Source organism: Lathamus discolor, chromosome 18 (genome assembly GCF_037157495.1).
Source record: "Lathamus discolor isolate bLatDis1 chromosome 18, bLatDis1.hap1, whole genome shotgun sequence".
Taxonomy (NCBI): domain Eukaryota; kingdom Metazoa; phylum Chordata; class Aves; order Psittaciformes; family Psittacidae; genus Lathamus; species Lathamus discolor.
This window is the reverse complement of record NC_088901.1, coordinates 446,339-469,937: the sequence shown is the minus strand read 5'-3', so window position 1 is coordinate 469,937 and position 23,599 is coordinate 446,339. Positions and strand designations below refer to the sequence as shown.

The 23,599-nt window shown below is 50.8% G+C and overlaps 1 protein-coding gene and 1 long non-coding RNA gene across 3 annotated transcripts; one reads left to right on the top strand and one right to left on the bottom strand.

Annotated features, from left to right (window-relative positions):
• The first annotated feature begins 3 nt into the window (after positions 1-3).
• On the top strand, positions 4-15,869 carry SMAP2 (small ArfGAP2). 2 transcript variants are annotated; one of them, XM_065697455.1, is made up of 10 exons: positions 4-207; positions 10,290-10,423; positions 10,983-11,068; positions 11,913-11,991; positions 12,341-12,427; positions 12,881-12,962; positions 13,431-13,546; positions 13,655-13,820; positions 14,056-14,378; positions 14,761-15,869. In XM_065697455.1, the coding sequence occupies exons 1-10, from the start codon at positions 105-107 to the stop codon at positions 14,884-14,886; spliced, it is 1,302 nt and encodes a 433-aa protein (XP_065553527.1). In that variant the 5' UTR covers positions 4-104; the 3' UTR covers positions 14,887-15,869. The 2 variants fall into 2 exon arrangements, with proteins under 2 accessions (XP_065553527.1, XP_065553528.1); XM_065697456.1 differs by having other exon boundaries at positions 5-207; positions 13,446-13,546.
• A 680-nt stretch (positions 15,870-16,549) lies between these two features.
• LOC136023219 (uncharacterized) lies at positions 16,550-23,543 on the bottom strand. Its single transcript, XR_010616528.1, has 2 exons — positions 18,143-23,543; positions 16,550-18,041 (listed from the first exon to the last, which is right to left on the bottom strand). It is a non-coding gene; the product is annotated as an uncharacterized LOC136023219 (long non-coding RNA).
• Positions 23,544-23,599: the final 56 nt, after the last annotated feature.

The following is a 23,599-nucleotide window of genomic DNA, read 5'->3' as shown; positions in this document are numbered from 1 at the left end:
CTCTCGCCCCGCCCTTCGCCGCCGCTGCCGGGCCGGAAGCCGGAAGCCGCGGGTGCCCGGGACGGCGGCGCCGTGACCCGCGGCCGGGCAGCGCCGGCCGCGCCATGACGGGCAAGACCGTGCGCGACGTGGAGCGGTACCAGGCGGTGCTGGCGGCGCTGCTGGCCGAGGAGGAGAACAAGTTCTGCGCCGACTGCCAGGCCAAAGGTACCGGCGCCTCCCCGCGGGCTCGGGGGCGGCGGGGCCTGCTGGGGCCGGGCGCACACCCGTCACCGGAGCCGCTGGCCCCCGGCCCGCCGCCGCTCCCTGGGGGCCTCTGCAGGAGCGCGGCTTCCGGGCGGACGGGCCCGGTTGGCGATGGCTCCGCGCTCGCCGGGAGCGGGCAGGAAGGAGCCGGCCGCGGGCAGGGCTGCCCGGGGCTGCCGCAGTGGGGCGGGGGGGGTTCCGCTGTGGCTGAGCAGCGCTGGGGGCCCTGCTGCAGCCCCCAGCAGATGAGCGGGCTCGGGCTCGGCCGCGCCGGGCTCCCGGTGCGCGCAGCGGCAGCGCTGTAGCCGCCTGCGCCGCTGGCGGAGGAGCGGCCCCGGGGCCTCCCGGCCCCTTTGCCCAGCGCTCTGTGGACGCTCCTGGGCTGCGCCCGCGCTGGGTCCCCGGTGCCGAGCGCCTTGGGTGGGAGCCGCGCTCCTGAGGGTGCTGCGCTCGGGGGAGCCCGGAGGCCGCGTTGCGTAATTCTGGAGGGCATTCCTGCCCGGGAGCCGCATCCCGTGGAGCAGCTCTGGCGCCTGGGGGACCGGGCAGGGGCTGTGTTCGGAGGGGCAGTGCGGGAAGGAAAGGGAGGAATCGGAGCCCTGGAACCCCCGAAGGAATTCCAGGGTTTTGCCACTGCTTTCAGGGCACGTTGTGATCCAGTCCTTATCTTTCCTAGTGGAGAGTCAGGTGTGGATGCTTGAATTCCAGAAGACGAACGAATTGAACAACCGTTCCTTGTTCCAGATCCCCTTCCGTAGTTTGCTGCGGTGAAATGCTTTGCTTTCCTGTAGCGGAAGAGTTAAGGTTATGCCGGTGCCTTGCTAAAATCCTGTTTTAATGAGCTTTATAATCATTTGGGGATCTGAACTTGAGGCTTGTTTCCTGAGAGCTTGTCCTGGGTTTACCAGGAGCCGTTTTGCTCCGTGCAATAAATGAACTAAGAGCAGGGTCTTTCTGTGTCCACGTGGGAGACTCGCCTCAGGGTGACCTCTAAAAACCGGAGAGAGCACTGCTGCACAGCATTTACGTGGTGTTGGCAGGATGTGCTTGCAGCCCTGCTCTAGGAGCCCGTGACACAGGAACCTCATCCTAACAACCTGCCTTGCTTTGAGACGTGCTTCACAACTGCCTTTGGTTGACCATGTAGGTTGAACGTGGTGCTGTTGGCAGAGAGCACGGTGTTCCTCCCGCATGTAAATCCCTTATCTCTTGGCACCCAACAACAGTGCCAAGGGCAAAAATAGCTGCTTATCTTGTCTTTTGAGGCATGAGACAGTAGTGTACACAATAGGGAAAACAAATTCTCCTTGCAGTTCCAGGTTATTTGATGTGATCACGTAGCTTCTGCTGTTCATAGGGCAGCCTGGAAGTGCAGTATCCCAGTTGGTTACGCATTAAAGTCCAAGTGTTGCAGTTCAGCATTGCCACCAAAGCTGGAAACAAGGCTGCATCAGTCAGGAAGAGTGAACTTCTGTTGTACTGAGCTACCTGGCAAAACAATTACCCGCTAATGAGATTCATGGAGATGGGGAATCTCCTTCTTGAGGGCAGCAGATGGAGTTTGTGGCCACAGGAGGAGTAGATGCAGTCAGCTCTCAGGCAGGCATCTAGCTGGTAGTTGGTGCCAGTCTAAGCATCAAACTGGGCTGCAGTTTGGTTCCTGTGGCTTAATGTGGTGTTCTCCCAGCAAGGTACTGGAGCTGGGTTGCAGCAATGATGGCAAGAAAGGCCTGGTGTTCTTGCTGCTCAGAGTAACTGCAAGGTTCTGCTTTGCATATGGAGATGAGCCCCAGGTGTACTCGTGCAGAGAAAGAGCACATTTTATTTGATGTATGGCTTCTTAATAACTAAAACTCCCTGCAAGTGTGTGCTAATGAGAGGCCACGTGGTAGCTGTGGTAACTGCTAGCTCCAGATGGCTCCCATCAGCAGTCCCAGGCCTACCTGGAAGGATGGCTGCTCTTCTCTACAGCTGCCTGCTGCTCTGCTCGGGCTATGCTGCTTTTGAGGCACACAAAGAATGCTGCTTGAAGGCAGAGTAAGAACCTGGCAGCTCATATAGCACCTATCAGGACACTGACAATAAAACCCTGGCTTTTGACCATCTGTTTTTCTGCTGAAGTTACTGAATTTTGAAGTGGTTTCCTGCTTGATGTGAGCGTTTCAAAGCTAGCATGACACATAGGCAGAGACTGTTCAGATGCCACCCACTCTTCCATTATGCCTGTTCCCAATGACCTAACTACTTGCTGGGTTTCATTACTGTCTTTTTCCCCTCTTCTATATGCAGAACTAAGCAAGATTACAGTACCTGTGAGCATAAGCTGCAGGGCTGGTATGGACCCACTTGACTTCATGCTCTAGAGGCATTCCCTGTGTTAAAGTCACATTTTCAGGAGCACCAGCTCTTGGCTACTGGCTGGGCCCTGCACTCTGGGGTGAGTATAGGAAACATGCTCTTGCTGGTAAACAGCTGAGTATTATCCATCTCTTCTACCCTCATCAGAGTGGTTGCTTAGGGAGAAGGTCTTCTGTGTTCTTGTTGCTACTTGCTTTCCGTTAAGCAGTGTGTACAACTGATTCCTAGTCCAGTTCGTACCTTTACCTGCAGAAACATGAGCCTGATGGCTTCCCTTTGGCTTCCCGAGATAGCTGTTAATGTCCTGGATCTATGTTGTTGCATTTGGGAAGAAGGATAACATGACTGGGAAAGCAAGCTCAGGGTGTTTGGGTTTGCCTCTATGACAATGAAACTGCAGTAGTTAGAGGCTCTTGTTGTGGAGGAAGTTGGGTGAGATCTCCACCTGCTTCTTCCTCTTTGCATTGCAAACTTTGGGCCCAAAGTAACTGTGGGTAAACTGGGTGACCTGATCAAAGTGTGGCAGGTAGTGAGCAGTACATCCTGTGCTGAAGCAGAGTGTGGCTCAACTGCTTTCTGGCAGTGGAACTTAGATCTGTGTGAGGGGGAGCTTCATTACTTGGTCAAAACAGGACTTGGAAGCTCAGTGGCAGCCTTTCAAGGACACGGTCCAGCCGCGTTAGGCACAAACAGAACAGCAGATTTCCTCGTCTGGATTGTTTTCATGTGCAGCTCTCAGTGCTGTCACCATACAAATGGTGCTGATACAGAGCAGTGGTCCCGTGTGGAGTCCTGGCAGCACTGCAGTGGTGCAGCTTGGCCCTCAGCACTGCCCAGCATGGCTGAGGTGGTGCAATGTCTTCACTAGAAGCTGGAGTGAGGGATTATCATAATCTTCTTTTTGAAGGCCTTTGTATTCATAGCTTGGATAAAACACCTTAAAAGAAGCTGTTGAGTGAGAGGGGGATTTTCTCTACCTGTGCATTCCTCATGCAAAGGGCCTTCTGGGGGCAGTTGTGGTGGTGTGGTTTCAAGTGTGTGAGAGATGGTGTGACTGTCAAGCAGTCTGACTATTGAGTATCTGTCAGAAGATGTACTGCTGAACATCAGAATGAGTCTGGAGGCTGAAATTGCAACGTAGACGTGGAGGGATGTGGTATAATCTGTGCAAGCTGGACTTGACCGAGTGTTCAGATGCTTCCAGTAAATGGGAAATGTCTTCTGTTGAGTGGCACTGAGATTAACTGGATTCTTCTCTGCATTTCTGCCTCTGGAGCTTGGGCTGAATGTGTGTAATGTACAGCTAATTCTGTTTGATTCTCTCCTTCTCCCAAACTCTTCCCCTCTACTCTTCCAGTCCTATCTATCCAACAGGCTCCTTGGATCCAGTTGTGTTGGCGTTGGAATGGCAGGTTCCTGCACAGGCAGCACCAGCGAGGACTGCTCTATCTGTCCACAGTGAAGGTTGCCCTGTGCTCTTCCTGGCTTGTCTGACTCTTCCCTTCATCCCTTGTGTGTTGTAAGAACTGTGGGTTCTGTGCCCAAATCAACCCCTTCTAACTTCAGTGGTTGGATGGGAAACCATTTGTTGCCAAATGCAAAGCCAGGTCTGAGTTCTTCAACTGCTCTTTTCTGAAAGAGGGGGTGAACTTTGAAGCTACCTGTGCAGAGGTGGTTAAACATTGGATGGGAAGTGGGAAGAGCAGGATAAAAAGCCTGGGGTAGAGTAGGTGCAGATAAGGAAGGATGACTTCCCGTGGAATGGGGGAGATAGCTTATCCTGTTTGGTTTGGTCCAGCCAAACTAATATTAATATAAACCACACTGCTGATATTAACCAAAAGCCTGTTGTGCCCCAACTCTTCCATCAGCAGACTATTGAATTGCAGCACTGGTCAGCTTGGTCTCACTTGGTCAGTAAGGTACCTGTAGCAAACACTATGGTTTGGAGGAGAGGGTATACTGGTTGTTGCTAATACAGCCAAGAAGACTTCTAAGGCAAAGCTCCAAGCTGTTGTTGGAAGCAGTATTTTCAACCCCCATAGATGCCTCTGGCTCTTCCTTTTTCCTGCAGAGACTGGTTAAAGCCTATAATTACTGCAGTGATCTTTTTTGGGGTGGGGGGAGAACCAGAAGCAAACCTAAGACAAAACCCCCAGACCAGCCCTTTCCTCTTCCAAAAGATGGCATCAAGTTGAATTTTTGAACCACTAAGCTACTTGACTAGGCTTATACTTTATCAAGCTCCCTTCCTGCAGAGCATTTTGGCTTTAGCGTCCCCGTTTCACTGGGTTCCAATGGCTTCCTGAAAGCTACACAAATAGCTTAGTCTGGTACTAAATCTGGGGGTAGTGGTAGGTAGGTAGTGGTGCTTCACTCGGGTGCAGATCTCGGGTAGGTCCATGAGTGCTGCATTGGGGTGCATGCTCAGGCCAGTAACTAACTAGCATGTGTTAATAACTAAATTACTATTTAATAACCAAATAGCATAAACTGGAGCTCTTGAAGTTGAGTTTCTGTGCTTTTCACTCGCTAGCAGAGCTTACCTTGTTTCCCCAGACTCATCTGGACATTTGACTGTAGAACAGGCATCTACAGTAAAGAGCAGAGGAAGCTGTTTTGTAAGACAGCCTTTGTCATAGCTTTTCTATGAGCAGAATGCATTTCAGTAAGTCATTAAGCAATCTCATTCCAGAGTAAGGAAACCACAAGTCAAAGGCAGCTCTTGCATACTTGGCTGTTTCCTCATTTGGCTCTGAGAAAAGCAGAGCTTTTCAACTTTGACTCGCTGAGGATGTGACCGTCATCTTGCAGGGATTATCCGGCTCCAAGGAGAGTTTCCCACATCCACTTCCCCTGTGAGTGCTAAGAGGGGCTGGTTGTAGGAAGCCCTGCTCCAACACATGTAGCAGTGTTAGCTGGGCTCAATGGGCAGAGCAGGAGCATCTCTCTGTTACAGCTGGGGTTTGCTGGAGCGCTCCCAGGCAGGGAGCCTGTGAGGCAAAGGGTTGTTTGCGCTAAGAATATTTCATCGGGCTCTGAATAGCGATGCTCCCTCCTTCCTGCCCATGAAAGCAGCTATTTTTCCCTGACACCACCACCACCCCCCCCCCCCCAAAAGAGCAGGGGCTTTGTAGCCAACTTCTGTTTTGTTTTTAAATGCCTTCTGGAGGCTTATTACAGAAGAAACTTGCCTGGGTAGCTTCAGCCAAAGTCTAATTCCTCAACAAAGGGTGAGGAGTGAATCCCTCTGGGATTCCTTCATTAAAACCACTCAAGATTAAAATCACTTAAGGGTGTGAACTTTCAGCAAGTGACTAAGACACGATGTGAAATGGCCTAGCCATGCCATGCTGGGGTTTTAAAGGGAATTTGGAGCCTTTTCATAAGGGCAGATCATTCAGGCAGCCCTTGTAGGCATTAATGATGCCAGCTTAGATGCTAACTTAAGCCGGTATGAGCAGCTTGGTATGCGGGGTTTATTTTGACAGGCTGGGATATAAACCAGGCTGTGAAACAGGCTCATGAAGCACTGGTGGGGCAGCTGAGTTTCTTGCACATGGCTTTCCAGTCTGTGCTGGTTGGCAGTGCGTCCTCGCTCAGGAATACACTCAGGTATTCAGTGCAGCTTTCTCAAATGAAAGCTGACTGAGCAGGAGATGCTTTTAAGCTCGTGATCTTCCAGCAACCACTGCCAGGCTAGGAAGATATCCCAATGTGGTCTGATCTATCCTTACTACTGTGCCAGAACTGAGTGTAGCTGGGCTCTTAAATCTGGTTCAATTCTTACAACTCATTTTCTTTGACCTCATATTCACCTGCAGGTGGTTGGCATCTTCCACCCAGGATCCATGTGCAGATGGGGTGATGTACAGGGGCACGAGGTACTAAATCAGCACAGAACAAGCTATGCTCGGCTCGGGTCAGTGCCAAGTAACTTGCTTACCATGGATGTTAAAATTAGCCATAACACTGAAAGAAAAGCAACTGCTGGTTGTCATTGCAACAAACTCCCAGTTTTGCATATGGAGGTGACTTTAGGCCTTGAGCTCCAAAGCCGTCTGGTGGCTGTAAGGACAGGATAAAGTGATTCCTCAGGGGAGCTGTTATTATAACATCAGCAAGAGTATTCATGCAAGGACCAATTTCTTTCATGTTTCTAGTGGTTTAACAAGCTAAATGCTTGTTAGCCTTGTCCTAAATCCTTCGTTTCCATGAATCACTCAACCCAAAGGGTGAAGTGCTCCCTGTGGTGTGCTGTGCCCTCGTGCACGCAATTAGTGGTGAGTGTTGGGGTGTGCACAAAGTCTGCAAGGGCGGATAGTGCTCGAGGAATGCTGATAAACACTGCTTACCGAGATAAAACCAGCTTTCTCTGAGAAACTTTGCCCTTAACGTCTGCTGAGGTGGTTTTGCCCTTCTGTCAATGCTCCATCACTGGAGCTTTGGTCCATCTTCAGCTTGGTTTAGCTTGTGGGAAGTTAGAAGCTCCAACATGTGACTGCCCCCACATCTGTAAATACCACCTGGGGCTTTCTGCAGGTGGTCACCTTGAGAAGGGCAAGTGAAGCTGGGGAAGTGAGTGCACAAAGTTCTTCACTGGGCACTTCCTCTTTTGATTTCTAGTGCAAGCTCCATCATTGTGGAGCTCCATCAAAGAGGGAAGTGGGAGGCTTGTTTACGTGTGCAGCAACACCCTTCCCTCTTTGCCCCAAGACAAAGTGCTTTGTAAGAAACGAGGTGGTAAAAATGTTGGTTCAGCTTAATGACTGGGGGCATTAGGTACTAACAAAACTGAAGGTCTAGCGAGGGTTTGTGTTTGGCCTGGTGCCTCTGCATGTTGCATCTGACCCAACCTAACTGGGACATCTCTACTTCCTTGCTGGCAGCCCGGTTAGGGCAGGCTGTCTTGCTTGGGATAATCTTGTGTTCAGCAAAAGAAACCTTGTGGTGTCCCTCACAGCCCAAGACACCAACTGATGATTTTAATGAGCATGAAGTTATTTGGAGCTTCACTCAGCTGGACAAGTTTCACCTGCCTCACACCGCTGCTAACAAGCCACTGCTCTGCCCAGTGCTGATGACTGAAGCATGACTCTCACCCTGGTGTATTGTCAGCCCTCTGCTGCTGCTGAGAGAAGTGCTTCTCTTGTGCAGCTCCTTATCTTAAAGCAGCTTTTCACTCTGGCCATATCTTGTTCCTCCTTTTTCTTTTCATCACAGTGTTGATAGAATACAGGGCTGTGGAACTAGGCTAAAGACATTATTAGTTCTATCTGAACACACCATGCTTTTGGATAGAGAGTTCACATCCATGTGCCTTGCAGGACTGCAGAGGTAGCTGCAGGCTTGGGGTTTTGTCCAGAGCCAGGAGGAAGGCTGTGATGCCAGTTCAGCACGCTGTGAGGATGCCCAAGCCCTGGCTGGAATAAGCATCAGTGAAGAGACCTACCCTGGGTTGTGTAATACATGTTTATCACCAAAGCAAATGCTAGCTGCCAGGAGGGTTTTTGAAAGCCTGTGCCTTTTTCCTCTTACGCATTCACTGGCATAAGGAAGCTGCTTCAGTCCTGGGGTCTTCCAGAGCTGGGAGCTGCAGCGTCAGTCAGCTGTTCCTCCTGTACCCAGCTCCTACTATTTCAGGTCCTGCATCACAGATGAGGTAAGGCTGAAGCAGGATGGGTGTCACAGGCTCTACCACTGAGTCACTCTCTTATGTGGCATCGCAGGGTGGGAGGTTGCAGTGGCTTGAGCTAGCACATGTGATAAACCAGTGAGCTGATTACTACAGCCTGATGTAGTATCTAGCTGCCTATTAATCCTTTTAGTCCTACAAAGGCTAAATATATCTAGAGTTTAAATCTAACCTTGACTCCTGTGCTTAATCCTGCTGGCATTCTCGCATTATAGCTTCAGGGTGTCACTGAGAGAGAACTCCATGAATAAATCAAATGAAGGAGCAAGGTCCTGGCTTCACCTTGGGTTGCTACAGGTGTAACACTGAACAAGTGTTTTATTCCTGTGCCTTACTTAGGTGCTGCTAAACGCATGGGCCCCTGCTTTGGGGCAGTTAGTCCTAGATTTTGGTAGGTATAATAAAGGGGCTGAGGTATAGGTAAGAGCATCTTCACCAAGAGCTCTTCCTATGCTGGAAAGGGACTTTTATAACCTTCATTAAAATAATATCATTCTCAGTGGCCACTCTTTTAGTGACAAGGCACAAAGAAATGGCAGGACAGGCCAGAAGGCTTAAGAGACACTCTTAAAATCATAACATCCGTTAGCTGGGGTAGGTTCTGAAGGCAAGTTAGAAAGTGCATGTCTTTGCTCTGAAGGGGACCAGGAGCCACCGGTTGCATTAGCAGCCCCAAGTACCTTGGGGTACTCTGGACTTTGCCAGGAAACTGTTAACAACCATCTAACATACCTAGGAGAGTCAAATGCGGTGCTGCTTTTTTAGAGCTTTGAAATTACACTTCCCCCCTCTTCCCCCTCCCACCTCAGCCTCATTAGCTTTGAGGCTTGCTATTTTAACTGTGGCAAGAAAAGACAGAATAACTCATCTGCAGTAATGCCTGTAGGAAGAGCTGGCATGGTTTATTGGAGACTGTCAGCTCCATTATTCAGGATGTGGCTTTGCTGTGGCTCTTTGGCCAGTTACCCGTTGACAGTGACATCCAACCCCTGGTGGGAGCTGGCCACATTAACTGTGTGCCTGGCTGGCAGCTCAGCTGGAGGATTTAGTTTTAAAACCTGCTTGTCTTGCACTGAGAGGCATGTTCCTGGTTTTCCTTCAGCAGGACCGAGGGGTTTGCTGGCCAGGGGCTGTTGGTCCTGGCTGGGAGGGGGAGCTGCGAGTGGTGGGAGTCCCCGTGGACCCCTGTTGTCCCCTGGGCAATACATTGCTGGGGTTCCTTCAGAGAGCTGCTTGCAGTGAGTAAAGCTGAGCCTGGCAATCTTTCCCTTGTGTCTTTTCTCCTTGGCATGATCTCCCTTCCGCACCTCGGAGCTCTCCTGCCCGCGTGCAAGCCGCATGCAACCCGTCGGGGTGGTCAGAGCTGTAGAAACTGCAGAGTGAACTGTTCATCCTTGGGCCAGGATTGCAGCCTGGGTTCTGCCACTGGCTCTGCACCTTGGTGGCCAAGGTTCTGGGCTTTGTGCTGCTCTCCTTACTCGGCTGTAGCTTCCTGCATAAGAGTAGCAGAAGATCTCATGGTGCAATCATGATGCAAGTGCTGAGTATTTTATGCTGCTTTTCCTAGAGCAGTAGTGGGTATTCTGGAGCTGATTCCACTGCAATATGGTTCTCCAGGAAAGATTCTCCACTGCTAAAGCAGGAACACAGACATACGTTGATGTGACTGTTCCATGGGCTAAGCAAGATGAAATCAGGGGTTTGTAGTGTCTTGGGTGGTTTAGATACCTTTCTTTCTTCCCTCCTCCCCTTAGAGTTGTCTGTCTTGTGTAGAGCTCTCAAAATGGAAGAGGGGGGGCAATAAAATACCAGTTCTAAAAGTATATGATCGGGAGACAACCTTTAAACATCCCACTGATGTCTAATTCCAGTTACTAATGGGGATGAAAATGTAAACACCTCAGTCCCAGTTCACTTGGTCCAGTTTCTCAGTTGCTGAAGGCAGCTACAGGTTAACTTCATGGTATAAAACACTTGTGTCTCTTTGCAGGGCCACGATGGGCATCCTGGAACATCGGTGTATTCATCTGTATTCGTTGTGCTGGGATCCACAGGAACCTAGGAGTTCATATATCCAGGGTAAAGTCTGTCAATCTGGACCAGTGGACACAAGAACAGATACAGGTGAGTGAAACATCAGCAGTGGTGTTCTCTTAGTGGGGCTTCATAAACCTGGAAGTCTGAATAGGCCAAAGCTGTGGGAAGTGAAGCAGGAAGAAGATTCAAGGTTAGGTTAGATTGGGAAGGAAAATGTCATCATTTCAGGCTCAGCAAACATCAGAGAGGAAGGACGAATGCTCAGCAAGTGTATGTAAAGCTGCTGTTGTCTGGAGCTGCTGCCCACCTCCTCCTTGAGGTGCTCTTGAAGACAAATCCTGGACTTCCAGAGTGACTTTAGGTTGCTAATGTGATATTTATCTTGTCTTCAGACAAATACTGTGTTGTGGGGCTTAGGATTGGCCAGTTGTGTGGGATGGGGGATCGTAGGAAAAGCGTCAGGGATTCCCAGCCTGGAGGTTGGCACTGAAACCCTGCAGAGCAGCTTTCAGGTGCGGAACAGGCTTCAGAAGTCTACATGTGCCTCCCAGTTAACACAGATAGACTCTTGCTTGGTAGCTGGTGTGTTAGCGTATGTAAGAGCTTTAGTGTTTATGAAACAAATAAGAATCCTTTTGAATTGCAGTGCATACAAGAGATGGGAAATGGCAAAGCAAATCGTCTTTATGAAGCCTACCTGCCAGAGAACTTCAGGAGACCTCAGACAGATCAGCATCCTGTCTTCCTTTGCTGCTGGGGAAACACTGAGCCTTTTCATCTTGTAGCTTTACAGCTGCACTGCTTGTACAGGAGGTTTCACTTTATGTGCCTGGGCATCTGCTGTGAGAATGAGGACTGAGTTCCTAGCCAGGCACCCTGTGTGCGTGGCTGGGTGCTTACAGAACTAAGCAGGAGAGAGCTCAGAGGATTGCTTCTGAGCGAGAAGGGTGCAGAACTGGAACATGAATGTTGCAACCTGGAGCTATGGCATGAGATGCACTTTATGTGGCAGATAGGAAGGTTGGCTGTCAAAAGTGCTGAGGAGTTTAAAGTCTCAGTGGGGGCAGATATAAAGGTTTAACACTTCTGAAGAATTAAGCTGTGACTTCTACCTTACAGGAGGGTTTCTAGGTACTGAGTGCACCAGGATTATAGCACAGATGTGACCCTAAGGAAACACAGGAGCAGTTCTGCCATCATTTGTGTCTTAAGCTGGTGGCTGAGGTACTTTTGTACATGCAGGATTCATTTCTCTGCCTGATTTGTGCTAATGACATGTATGCTCTTAGGTGATGGTTGAAATAAATAGACATCAGGGAAGAAAATACACCAGGAATTTAAGCCCTGATTTAATGTACCTTTTATAGCACTGTCATGCTTGGAATAATTCAAGGGCAAAAATTGAGGAGCTGAAGTAGTTGGATCCAACGCTAAATTATTTTAAGAAAGTTACTGCTGGAAGTGCTCTTTAAACAGTCATTAGTTTAGTTACAGCCTGTACCTTGTATCCGCATGTCAAATAATCTATGTAAGTCTTCTATTCTTGAATCATTGGTCTTTAACAAGCTGCTTGCAGAGCTGTGGAGAGCTTCATTCGGGACAAATATGAGAAGAAGAAATACATGGACCGAAGTATTGACATCAATGCTTTTAGGGTTAGTGTCTAATCAATTCTGCAGAAGTTTGAATGCATGTTAAGATGTAAGTATGCGTCTGTCTGATGAGTAAGCAGTGCCTCTGAGAATAGACAGTTTAGATGTTTCCTGTATTAGTGACTAATCTCTTCTCCAGGGCTGGTTGCAGTCACTCATTCTGGAGAAGGAATTTAAACTGGAGGGGACCTTTGAAGGCCAGCACCTTCCTCAGAGCAGGGCTAGCTTCAAATGTAGCTCTTTAGCTCTATCCTCTGGCTTTTTAGAGTAGTAACTCCAAACTCTGTGAACTTTCTCTTGGTAAATGACATGAGTTTTGACCCTCATGTTAGTGGGTTTTTTTTCCTTCCAGAAAGAAAAGGATGACAAATGGAAAAGGAGTAATGAGCCAGTATCAGAAAGAAAACTGGAACCTATCATCTTTGAGAAGGTGAAAATGGTAAGACCAAAAGGCATGGTCATGGATCAATTGTAAAGCCTTCTCTCAAGCAGAACAGAGGTAATCCAGCTTGATATGGAAGCATTTTTTCTGCCCCCAGTCACAGCAGTGGACGCATTGAGTCACATTAATGGTAGTGGCTTGTTTTCCTCTGCTCAACCAGATACTAAGCAGATGTGTTCTGCCTTGCAACGCAGAGGGATTGGAATCCACCTACTCCTTGCTTAGCTTTCCAGCTTGAGCCGTTCCTTTTTTCCTAGTTTAGAGCATGCTTGAATTTGGCAGTGGGCTTCAACACAGTGGGACAATAAACCAACTATGTAATACTTCAATTGTTTGCTTTGAAGGCACTGGAAAATCAAGGATTTCAAGGGTTAATCTCTCATTAAAACCTTTAGTGTATCAGAGTAAACCCATAACGTGACCAAGGCCTCTGCTGTTCTTTCTCCCCAGCCTCAAAAGAAAGAAGAAACACAGCAGTCTAGAAGAAGTTCTCCTAAATCTACTGAGCCAGTAATGGACTTGCTAGGACTTGGTAAGAGCCTTTCCAGCGTTACTGCAGGTGTTACAATGACCACACACGCCAGCCTTGATCTTGTGAGTGCTTTTAGCACTCACTTTCCTTGTCAGGTGAACAATAGCTGATGGGAACACTAGAGTTTTATCAACTACTCCACTGCAACTCAAGCACAGTGCTGAAGGCTGCAGCAGAAAGTTTTCCTTGTTTTCCTCTATGCCAGTGCAGTGCTTGTGCCTGTGGAGGAGCTGCTGTAGTCATGTCCAGACACTGTGGCTCCTGGCTGCTCCCAGGTTAATAGGGCAGATACAGCGCAGTGCACATCTTTGGTCCTGAGCCAGTTCCTTCTCAGCACCAAAGGGCAAGCAAAGAGCTGGCGGCATGTGTTGGCTACAGCAGGTTACAGGTCAGGCCACTGGGTTGAGTGGCATATTGGCAAGGAGGCTGCCCTCAGCCCAAGGCCATCCATGTGAACATCTGTCACAGCTTGGTCTCTTCCAGATGCTCCTGTGACAAGCACAGTGACAAACGGCAGGCCGAGCAGCTTAGAGAAGGATCTTGATCTTTTTGCATCGGTGGGATCAAACTCTGACTCCAGGAAAGTGAGTGGGGAACATCAGTGCTTGACAAAGCCTGTTTGGATGCTTGATGGTGATCTGTCTTACCTGGTGCTGAACGTGGCTGATGTGCTTGTGCTGTCTCTGTCTCAGGTCACTGGCTCTATGCCAACCTCTGGAAGTGCTGGTTCTGTTCCTGAAAACCTGAATCTATTCCCTGAGCCAGGAAGCAAAGGGGAGGAAGTGGGGAAGAAGCAGCTCTCTAAAGACTCCATCCTCTCCTTGTATGGCTCTCAAACACCTCAGCTGCCTGCGCAAGGTAACAGATCTCAGAATAGAGCTGCTGAACGGCAGCACATTAATGCAGAGAGGGTGGGGTGTCCTGATAGCTGACAGGGAAAGACGTGGGAGTGTAGGTGGTCCTTCTTGAGATCTGGTGAGCAGCTTAGCCTGGATATCATGGCCAAGTGAATGTTGTGATAGTCCCTGATTTGAAGGTTGGCATTTAATCCCCTGACAGTTCTTCCCTTCGTCACCTCTCTGCCTTCTTCTAGGAGCAATGTTCATGGCCCCAGCTCAGATGGCATACCCTGCAGCAGCATACACTAGCTTCCCAGGAGTAGCCCCCTCGAGCAGCATGATGGGAGGCATGATGGCACCGTCGGTGGGAATGATGGCCCAGCCTGGAGCTGCTGGGATGGTGACTCCCATGGCCATTCCAGCTGGATATGTGGGTAACGTGCAGGCAGCTGTCATTGGTGTTCCCAATGGGATGATGGCTGCACAGCAGGCTGGCTATGTAACTGGCATGGCAGCAGTTCCCCAGCCTGTCTATGGTGTGCAGCCAGCACAGCAGCTTCAGTGGAACATTGCTCAGGTAAGGCCCTGATCTGCTGCAGAGCAGAGGTGGATGGAGGGCAGGGGAGGCTCCTGTGGTTAAACCTGGCCTGTTACTGGAGACCTCAGGGCTTTCATACCCTGGCTCCTGGGGTTGGGTGAGGGATCACAAAGGAGTAACTTGTTCAGGGGTCTTGGTGCTTGGTGGAAATCAAAAGTCAGTGCAATGGCAGCTAAAAGGAAAACTCCCTCACCTTACTAATGGCTGTACCCCTGAGGAACCAGTGCCTTCTGTTCACCATAGCTCTCTAGAACTTGCTTAAGCCTGCGATTGTGTTGGGGAGCAATAATTTTACTTTTGACTGCTGTGGGCTACCAGTTTCCTTGACATAGCCTTGACTCCTCTCCACTCCTCTTTGCAGATGACCCAGCAGATGGCTGGGATGAACTTCTATGGAGCTAATGGCATGATGGGATATGGACAGTCAATGGGTGGAGGAGGTGCCCAGGGAAGCAATCAGTCCCTCAGCACTCAGATGTGGAAATGAGCCCTTGCGTTGTGACCATTTCTGCCTTCTGTTCTGTTCTTCAAAACTGCTCCATGAGACATTCAGGGTTTTTCTTTCTGGCTGCCTGCTCAGCCTGAGCCTCTTTCCATAACCCAGACCCATCTCTGCCTCGTCACTGTCAGACACGGTGAAACCTCAGTGGTCAGAACATGAGCTCCCCTGTATTTAGCACAGTCAATGCACACTTCTGGGGTGGACCCCTCCTTGCACAAACCTCCACCAGTGCTTCTGGGTAGCACTTGGTGTCCTGCTGGGTATCTTGGCGGAGGTGTGACTGAGGGACTTGGGAAGTCTGCACTTAATCCTGCCTGCGGTGTCAGGCCTTCTGGGAGTCACTTCAATGTCAGTATTAGGGGTTGTGGTTAGCAGAGGGGTGGAATCCTGGTTTGGTGCTGAGGAACTGGATTTGAACCCGAGCCCAGGGGCAGGCAAGCCTTGCTACCTCCTCCCTTGAGCGGAGTTCTCCGGAGCTGAGGCCTGGCTGTGCTTGGCTCACCAACCCTCATTGGAACCAAAGTCATTGTGAAGACCCCCCTCCCTCCCCCCTGAGCAAGCCGGGTTCTCGCGCAGCGTGGGGCAAGCTGTGGAATGTGAAACTCGCACTCGAGTGGCTTTTCTGTCTAAAATGTGGTATTGAAGTATTTAACTTTTAACGATCTAACTCGAGAGGTAACTTATGGAGGGCTGCGAGCCCCCGCCAGTTTTCTTACACTTTTAAAATGACATCCTAATTTATACTGGTTTCATATTATGGTTTTGTTCCTGTGTAATCCCAGTCCCCCTTCCCAGGTGGCTTCTGACATTTTAATCTAGGCATAAGTAGTAGGTGGGTCAGATTTCTTTTCTCATCTTCAGAACACAACTGCTTCAACTCATCGGCGTGAGCAAGAAGTCAGACTTCTGCAGTCTGCTTTACCCTGTGTATATGTAAATTCCCAATAAAACATTGCAGTGAAACCTCAGCTGCTTCCCCGTGTTCTTTACCAGCACAACAGATTGCGCTGAATGCTGCTGTCACTGCTGGGAGTTGTTCACTTCAGGTGTGGGGTTTGGAGCCTCGCATCCAAATCGCACCAACTCCATCTGCTTTGGAGCAGGGCCGTGTCCCAAATGTCAGCAGAGAGCAGCGTCTGCTGCAAGCCAAGGGCTGTCAGCGTGCAGAGAACCAGGCTCGGCAGAGGCACAATCAGGTCAGTTGACACTTGTATATACAAGAGAGCCTCGCAGCTCGGGAGGGGGGATGCAGCATTCCTGCTGCTCTGCCTGCAGGGAGAACTGGAGCCCAGCACTGCAGCTTCACACCCGTGCTCAGCAAAACCTGGCCAAGGCCCACCCAAAAGCTTTCACAGAAAGTGGTAACTGTGAGGCTATGGAAGGCCGGGGCTTCAGGAGTCGCTAAAGGCCACAGCTCAAGGCCAGGTTCCCTTTGCTTGTGGATGGTGATGTGCAGCTGCAGGGGAGGGAGGAGCTGATGGGACTCTGCTTGCATGGTGGTGGTGCTTTCCTCTAGTCAAAACCTGCTTTTTTTCCCTGAAAACAGTTTCTTCCCTTCCTCCCCAGCTCATCCGTTGCGGGACTTTTTTAGGCTGCACAAGTGATTTTGGCTGTGGATGTTTAGAGAAGCTCAACTCAAGCACAGAAGAAAGTTTTCAAGCTGGCTTTAATCATCTTCACTTGCTGCCCCAATACTGTACATGCAGGTACAAGCCAATGAAAAGGTGAATACTTGAGTGTCTCCCTCCTTGGGGAAAACTGGCTAAGAATATTCTACAAAACAGCGTGCACCCTCACAGCCCTCAGTCCTGCTGCATATAAACCACAAAAATACAAGAGTTTTACATTAAGAAAGACCACGCACATATAAAACATTACAGAACACAGGTATAAAATTGCCATTTGCGTTTTTAAATCTATTCCCACTCTCAAGTCTCCATCACAAGCCCGTCCCCTTGTCTTGAACATGGAACTGGGTTTAAGGACCCCTAGTCCACCCCTCTGTGGCGGTTATTGGAAGGTGGAGTTGTTAAATGTAATGAATCTGTCATCAAAGCAAAGTTTATCACAAGATACGAGTGAGGGCAGCCAGGGGTGCTCATCCGTGTGCTGACATCCTGGCTTCCAGCAAAGCTACCAGGGTGAGTGTCAGTCCTGTGCCTGCCCTGCCCTGACTCTGCCTTTCCCCCTAGGTGATGGATGCACACAGAGACGTGGGGTTGATGTGTGCCCCTCGAGTGGTGAGGTGTCTGCTGCCCTTTCCCTTACAGACTGAAGGGTCAGCTCTTGATAGCAACTGACTGTGGCTAATGGAGTTCTGACAACTTCCCAGCCCAGCGGGGCTCTCCTGGGGGGACTTTAGCACGGAAGGTGTGAAGTAGCATAGAACCCTGTGTCCTTGCTTGGTTGTATCACTCTGATGCATCCCTGTCCTCCTACCCTTGAAGCAGCTGCCTGGAGAGGGGCTGTGGTGGCTGCCTGGCTGGGTTGTCCTGGCTGCACCTGCCTTGTACCTTTAACAATCTCAGACCCATTTATGCCCCTCATTCTTTTTAGGGAGCTAATGCAGTTTCAAAGGCATAGGCTGTGTTTTCTAAGATTAAAAGGTTAAAATCACCCCTCCCAAGCGTGGTTTGGGAATAGAAATTCTGATTCCTTTGATGGGGTGAATGCTTCAGGTGCTTCTAAAAAATTCCTTGGTGCTTTTCTCTGTGTGCTTCTGTGGGTTGGGCTTTCGTGTGTTATTTGTCTGCTGCTGTCAGTAACCAAATTCAAGGACAAACGTCAATTCAGACCTGGAGCTGCCGCTTTCCCAAGTGTCGGTACCAGTTCAGTTGGATGCTTTCATATCTGAGGTATAAACTTCTGAGATTAATGACAGATTCTTGAGTCCCGGATCATCGCTTGGATGATCCCGGTGCTTGTTCATAGCTTCACTTCGAGGTGGGCACTAGGACAACGTGATGGGGAAGGTCATTTAGCTTTAACTGCATGAAAAGATCAAGCCCTTTAAAGAAAACAAGGCCACCAACTTCAAAGTGCGAACATTCGAGAGGCGTCCGCAGCAGGTCCCCGGGCGGTTGGGTATGGGGAGGGCAGCGCTGCTCCATCGGACACCACACATCGCTCCACAGCTCTCACTGCAAGGATTAACACAAAATGCCCTCCTTTAGCAAGCACGGGGCTCCAGCAGATCCATACACAGTGAATCCTGGTAGGAAATGGGATCAGTGTTCAGTACCTGTGCTCCTGCTGGTGGGACGCCCCTTCTGCCTGCTTCCACTGGTCCCTCTCCATCCACACTGCAGGCGAAGGCTTCATGAGGGCTTGGTGCCCCTCCAAGAGCAGCAGCACTGGCCTCAGCTCCTCACATCCGGGATGCTCGTCACCTCACCGGCCCTTCACGGGAGGGGAGGACCGCAGGGGAGCAGGGCTGCAACCAGCCTTTGAGCGCTGTTTAGCTACGTGCTTTGTAACAGGAGAGATGACGGGGGGGGGGGTACCCACTGTCCATGGACTCATCCCTCCCACTCTGGCCTCTTGCTTCCCTTGCCCTTTAGCTCAGCAATCAATAGTGCAAGTGCTGAATGAAGCGGAGGTTGGGCTCGCAGGAGCCAGCATGGGGCAGGTGGTACAAGCACACTCTGTATGATTGCTCTGCATCGCACAGTTACAACACAAAATAACCTGAATGTGATCGAGCGCACTAAGCTCTGGTTCTTAAAAAAAGAGAAAAAGGAGGAGGAGAACAAAAGACCAACCAAAAGGATGAGGTATAGCGCCGGTCGCGGGTCCAGGCACAGCGGTCGCACCAGCTCCTGGGGCTCGGTGGCAGCTCCTGCGGGGAGCTGCTTCCTCCTGGGTTCCCAGATGCTCCTGTGCCGCGTCCTGGTGGCGGTGCCCGAGGCAGAGGGTCGGGGTTCAACAGTGTGGCGGTTATTTGGACAGTGAGACACCCACTGAGGCTCTTCACCTCCTTCCAAGTCTGCTTCTAAAACCTCATCTTCCGCAAACATGGACCAGCTCGGATGAGCATCATTGTCACATCCAGCACATCCGGTCACCGTCTCTTCTGTGCTCCATTATAGCACATCATTACCCCCCCATTCCAACCATGCTCATTGCAGGCTCTTCTTTCCCCCTTGCCAGTCTCTTCGACAGCCTTTCAACCTTGCTTTTAGCTCATAACCGTAATTCTTGCACCTCTAACAACCAGACAAGGGTTGGGGTGTTCTCTGGTGAACATGAAGTAGAAGGAAGACTTCCATTTGAAAGAGCTTTGCGGGAGAAGCTTTGGAATGGGCCATCACGCCTTTGGCACGCCGTGGGATGCAAACCTTGCTCTCACCAAAGGTAATTTTACAGCTCACTCTGGAGGCACAAGGACCCAAAGGAAAGCAAGGAGATCTGTTAATATCTTTCTCAGTCCGTGAGGCAAGAGCACATCTGGACTTTGAATTCAGCCATTGACGAGCACTGAAAACCGTTCCTTGACCTTTAAAATGCAGTGATTTTCCAAATCGGTCACCAAATGCACTCCTTAAGGAGGCTGACGGACGTGCATTGCCCAAGCATTTCACATCAAGCTGGGAAGAAGTGTCTGAGTCAACTGGAAGAAAATAGAAGGTGGAAACCTTTATGCCTGATAACCCATCACCGGTGCTGTTGTGAATGGTCTTGTATCAGGAAACAGCCTTAAACCACTCACTGCTGCCGAGTATTTGCGGTCCCTCCTGACCAAGCGAAGGTGTTTCATGGCATCAGCTCCTCTCATGGGCACCAAACTGCGCAGTGAAGGGAATCCTGATCCATGCCTGCAGAAATGCCTGGTCTCGTTTTTGCAGCCAGGAGCTACATCTCTAACTGCTTCTGGGGACCAGGTCCAAGCTCCCAGAGCCGGAGGTGCCCGTGGTGGGAACGCTTCCCACTCTTGCCATGGCTCTGCGGCGTTGCCCAAAGCCAGGTTGGTTTTCTCGCTGCTGGCCAAGAGCTGGTTCAGGTCTCACTGGATTTCAGGAGCCCGATGTCTGAGCATCCTCTCCCTGTGCTTGCAACGTGCAGTGACACCGATGGAAGAGGAGCTGATTTCTGAGCCCGCATCTGATGTCCCAGAAAATTTTCACTCCGCGTTGGCAAATGAAGCCCATTCCAGGCTTGTAGAAAACCCAGGAATAACTCAGGCCTGGGCTTGAAATCCCGCAGTGCTCTCTGCGCTTCGCTGTGTGGCTGTGATTTCTTGTTTCTAGCATTTAAGGGATGTTTAAGTATCATTTCAAGGCAGTTTTGGCAAAATCCATCTTTGTTACTCAAGTTGGGTGCCTTGATTCCGACACCAGCATCTCCTGTCAGCTGTGCTATGGTAAGGTCTTGTCTCAGGTGCGTGCTACTGCTCCTCACGTGGTGCTGGGTATAAAACAGGCTGCAAAGCTGAGTCAGTTTAATGTGAATTATCCTTTCTAGGGCAAAACATCTGGAAAGTCAAACGGTCTGAATTTCCTTTCATGATGGACGAAAGAGAGGGAATTACCGAACGCCTGCCCCCTCGTCGGTGCAGCCGCCGTCTGCAAATCCTGGAGACCATTAAAAAATGCCCTTTGCAATAAAATCCCCCAGGAAACAGCCCGGGGTCCAGCAGCTTGCGGGGTTTCTGCTGTGTCCACGTAGGAAGCAACTGCACATCCGGGCTTTGTGTTCTTGTTCGGGGAGGGAGAACATCGGACACGTGGCCTCGGGACTGAGGACCGGGAGGAGCTGATGCGGGGACGTGGACGTGGCTCGCTCCCATCCCAGTTCTAACACACAAGCGCAAGGGGCTTCCCCAGCAAAGAGAGAGGGCTCCAGGTCCCGGGGGACCAGGTGCTGGAGGTGAAGAACTAAAGGTCTCGATGGGCTTCAGTCTCGTGAGTGACAACGGTGAAGCCGCTGGCACGGGGGCTCCACCTGGGCAGCCTCTCCATGAGCAGGAGTCGTCATTCCCGCAAAGCCATCGCACTGCAGCAAGCGAGGACCCAGCACCGAAAGCGAGCCGGGGCCCGGGCTGTTCTGCTGGGGCTGCGCTGTCACCCTCCAGTGCATCCTCACTGTGCCCGTGATGAAACAGAAGCCAGAGTATGTGGGTTTCCCTGTTCCCTGGTGTATTTTCCAGAATGTTCTTTCTCATGGATTTTCCATGTTCCAGCGGGGGCAGGTTTTCCCACCTGGTGCAGAGCCAGTGAGCCTTTTGCTGGACCTCGGGCACCTCCTGTTCCGCTGTTCCTGCTGCTCCTCATCTGTTTCTGTTCTCTGTCTCCAGAAAAGCATCATGTATGGAGCAAGCTGCTCTAGTGGAAGGTGTCCCTGCCCGAGGCAGGGGTTGGAAGTGGATGAGTTGGAACTGGAAGGTCCTTTCCAACCCAAACCTTTCCATTATTCTATGCTGCTTGCTGAGAGAGGAGCACTAAAGCTCTGCAGCTCGCTGGGGGGATTCACAGGCAGTGAGCCCCGAATGGAAGGGAAGGGGGTGGGATGCTGCATCCATGCCAGTGAGGAGAAAATACCTGCAGAGCTCCCTGCTCTGCCCATGTTGCTGTTCCCCTTCCCCAGAGCATGGTCATTATCCTGCCATAGGCGGGTTTTTTCCACTGGGATAGAGTTGGTAAAGCAAAAGCAATACCGTTAGCTTGAAGGAGCAGAAAGCTTTGCCTCTTACGATGCCTTCCCTCACGTAGATTCAAAACCCAGCACGCCAGGGCAGAGAGGGTTTAGCCTCATCCAGGCACTGTTGACCTCATGTAGCTGCTTCGTGCTCTGGCAGGAACGTCGTGTTCAGTCCTTTGTTTGTTCCCACTGCAGTCGTCAGGGCACCGAGTTTGCTTCCTCAAACCACTTGAGGCTGTTGGTGCATCCCGCGGTCCCGCACCTCAGAGCTCAGCAATCCGGGCATCCTGCTCCGAGCAGGCGAGGATTGAATCCGCTGGGAGCCTGAAGCCGACCCCTCTCCATCCCCCCCATCAGCAGCATCCAACCTCCTCTCTCCTCAGAGGTCTGCAGTGATTTTGGGCTGGTAAAGATCCAAAGTCCACGATAGCTGCTTGACTCTGCAGTGGGGTTGGGTGAAGCAGGCACCGAGCAGCAGCGTTCCGCTGCCCCAGGCTGGGTTTGCAGAGGGGACAGCTCCATCAGCTCCATCACAGCAGTCCTTCCCTTCAGGTTTGGTTCTGTTCCATTGTGGCAACGGGTTTGAGCTGGTTCCTGGGCCCCGGTGGCACCAGAACCACGGCTCGGGGTTGTTGTGCTCTGTGCATTGGGAAACCCTCTGCTTTTCCGGTAAAGAACTGTACAAAATCCCAGCTGCGCTGAGGGCTGAGCCGTGGTAAAGGCTGAAGGGCAGAGCCATCGGCGTGGCAGAAATCCCCCGTTAACCTTTTGTCCTCTTCCAGTCTCGGGACCGCTCCTCTTTTGGTGTGTTGGGTTTTTTCTCTTTTGGAAACTGATCCTTCAGGCCAGTCCTTGCGGTAAGGGTGTTTTATGAAGAAACCAGAGTTTTTAGTGGTGTCTCCCCTGAGTATTTTCAGCAAATTTCATTAGGCACCTTCAAAAAAGCTTCCGGAATTCTCGGGTTTGCTACAAGAACCGGTCCCTCGGAGGGAACCAGAATGCTGCTAAAAACAAACAAACAAAACGTACAAACGGAAAGAACCCCAAACATCCTGATCACGGGTTCCGAGCGTCCAGTCCTTTGTTCGTAACCTCTCAGTCACCCTAATTCCAGATCAGCAGAAGATGCTGTTGAGATGTTCCCCTGTAGCGTACCAACAAGTTGAGAGTTAGAGAAAGGGGTGGCCCCAGGGTCTGGTAAACCCTCGGCTCCTACTTGGAATTCAAGTATTGAGGAGGGCATCCTGGACCCAAGAGGAGCATCCCAGAGCCAAGGAGAACATCCTGGACCCAACGACAGCATCCCAGACCTCGCAGGGGGAAGGGGCTGGGAGGCAGGCGATCGACCACATCACAGAGCTCCTGCTCCATTGGGTCACCTTCTCCTGACTCGAATCTTCACGTGAGGCATTGCAGAGTTTACAGTTTAGGTCTTGCTTTGGCCATACAAGACCAGGGTCAGTGGAGAAACACGAGGAGAAAACCGGCGTGTGCTCAGGTGAGGTGAGTGCACCTTCTCTTCTCTCTTGCTTTGGCAACGTCACTGGTCACAGGCTACATGCTACTACCAGAAACAAAACAATCAGAAATAAAGCAAAGTGGCCACAGAAGTGCTTGTTCGTGTCGCGGGATTCATGTCGGAAAACCAACAAATGGGAAGTGACTGGCAGATGTTTCCGGTCAGTCCGGAGCCTCTTGGATATTGCAGAGAAGTGAGTGTGTGTCAGCACGTGGCAAGCTACATAATAGAAGATGCTACATTCCTTGGAAAACAAAAGTAGTGCTGAGTTGGATTTCTTTCCGAGTGCTTGTTTTCCTCTTTGAAGAGCTTTGCCTCCGAGGCAGGGAACGGAATCCAGGGAAAAGAAACCCCATCACGGCACTGCTCCAGCGGCGCTGGATGGAGCAGCCCGAGATGCTCCCGCCGGGTGGGCAGGAGAGAACCGCATCGCTTTGAATCCTGCCCACCGGGACGAGGTGCAGTAACAGCCCTGGGACGGGGCAGCAGCCGCAGCCCTTGGTCTGCCTCGTGGCGGGGGGGGGGGGGGGGTTTGCTTCTCTT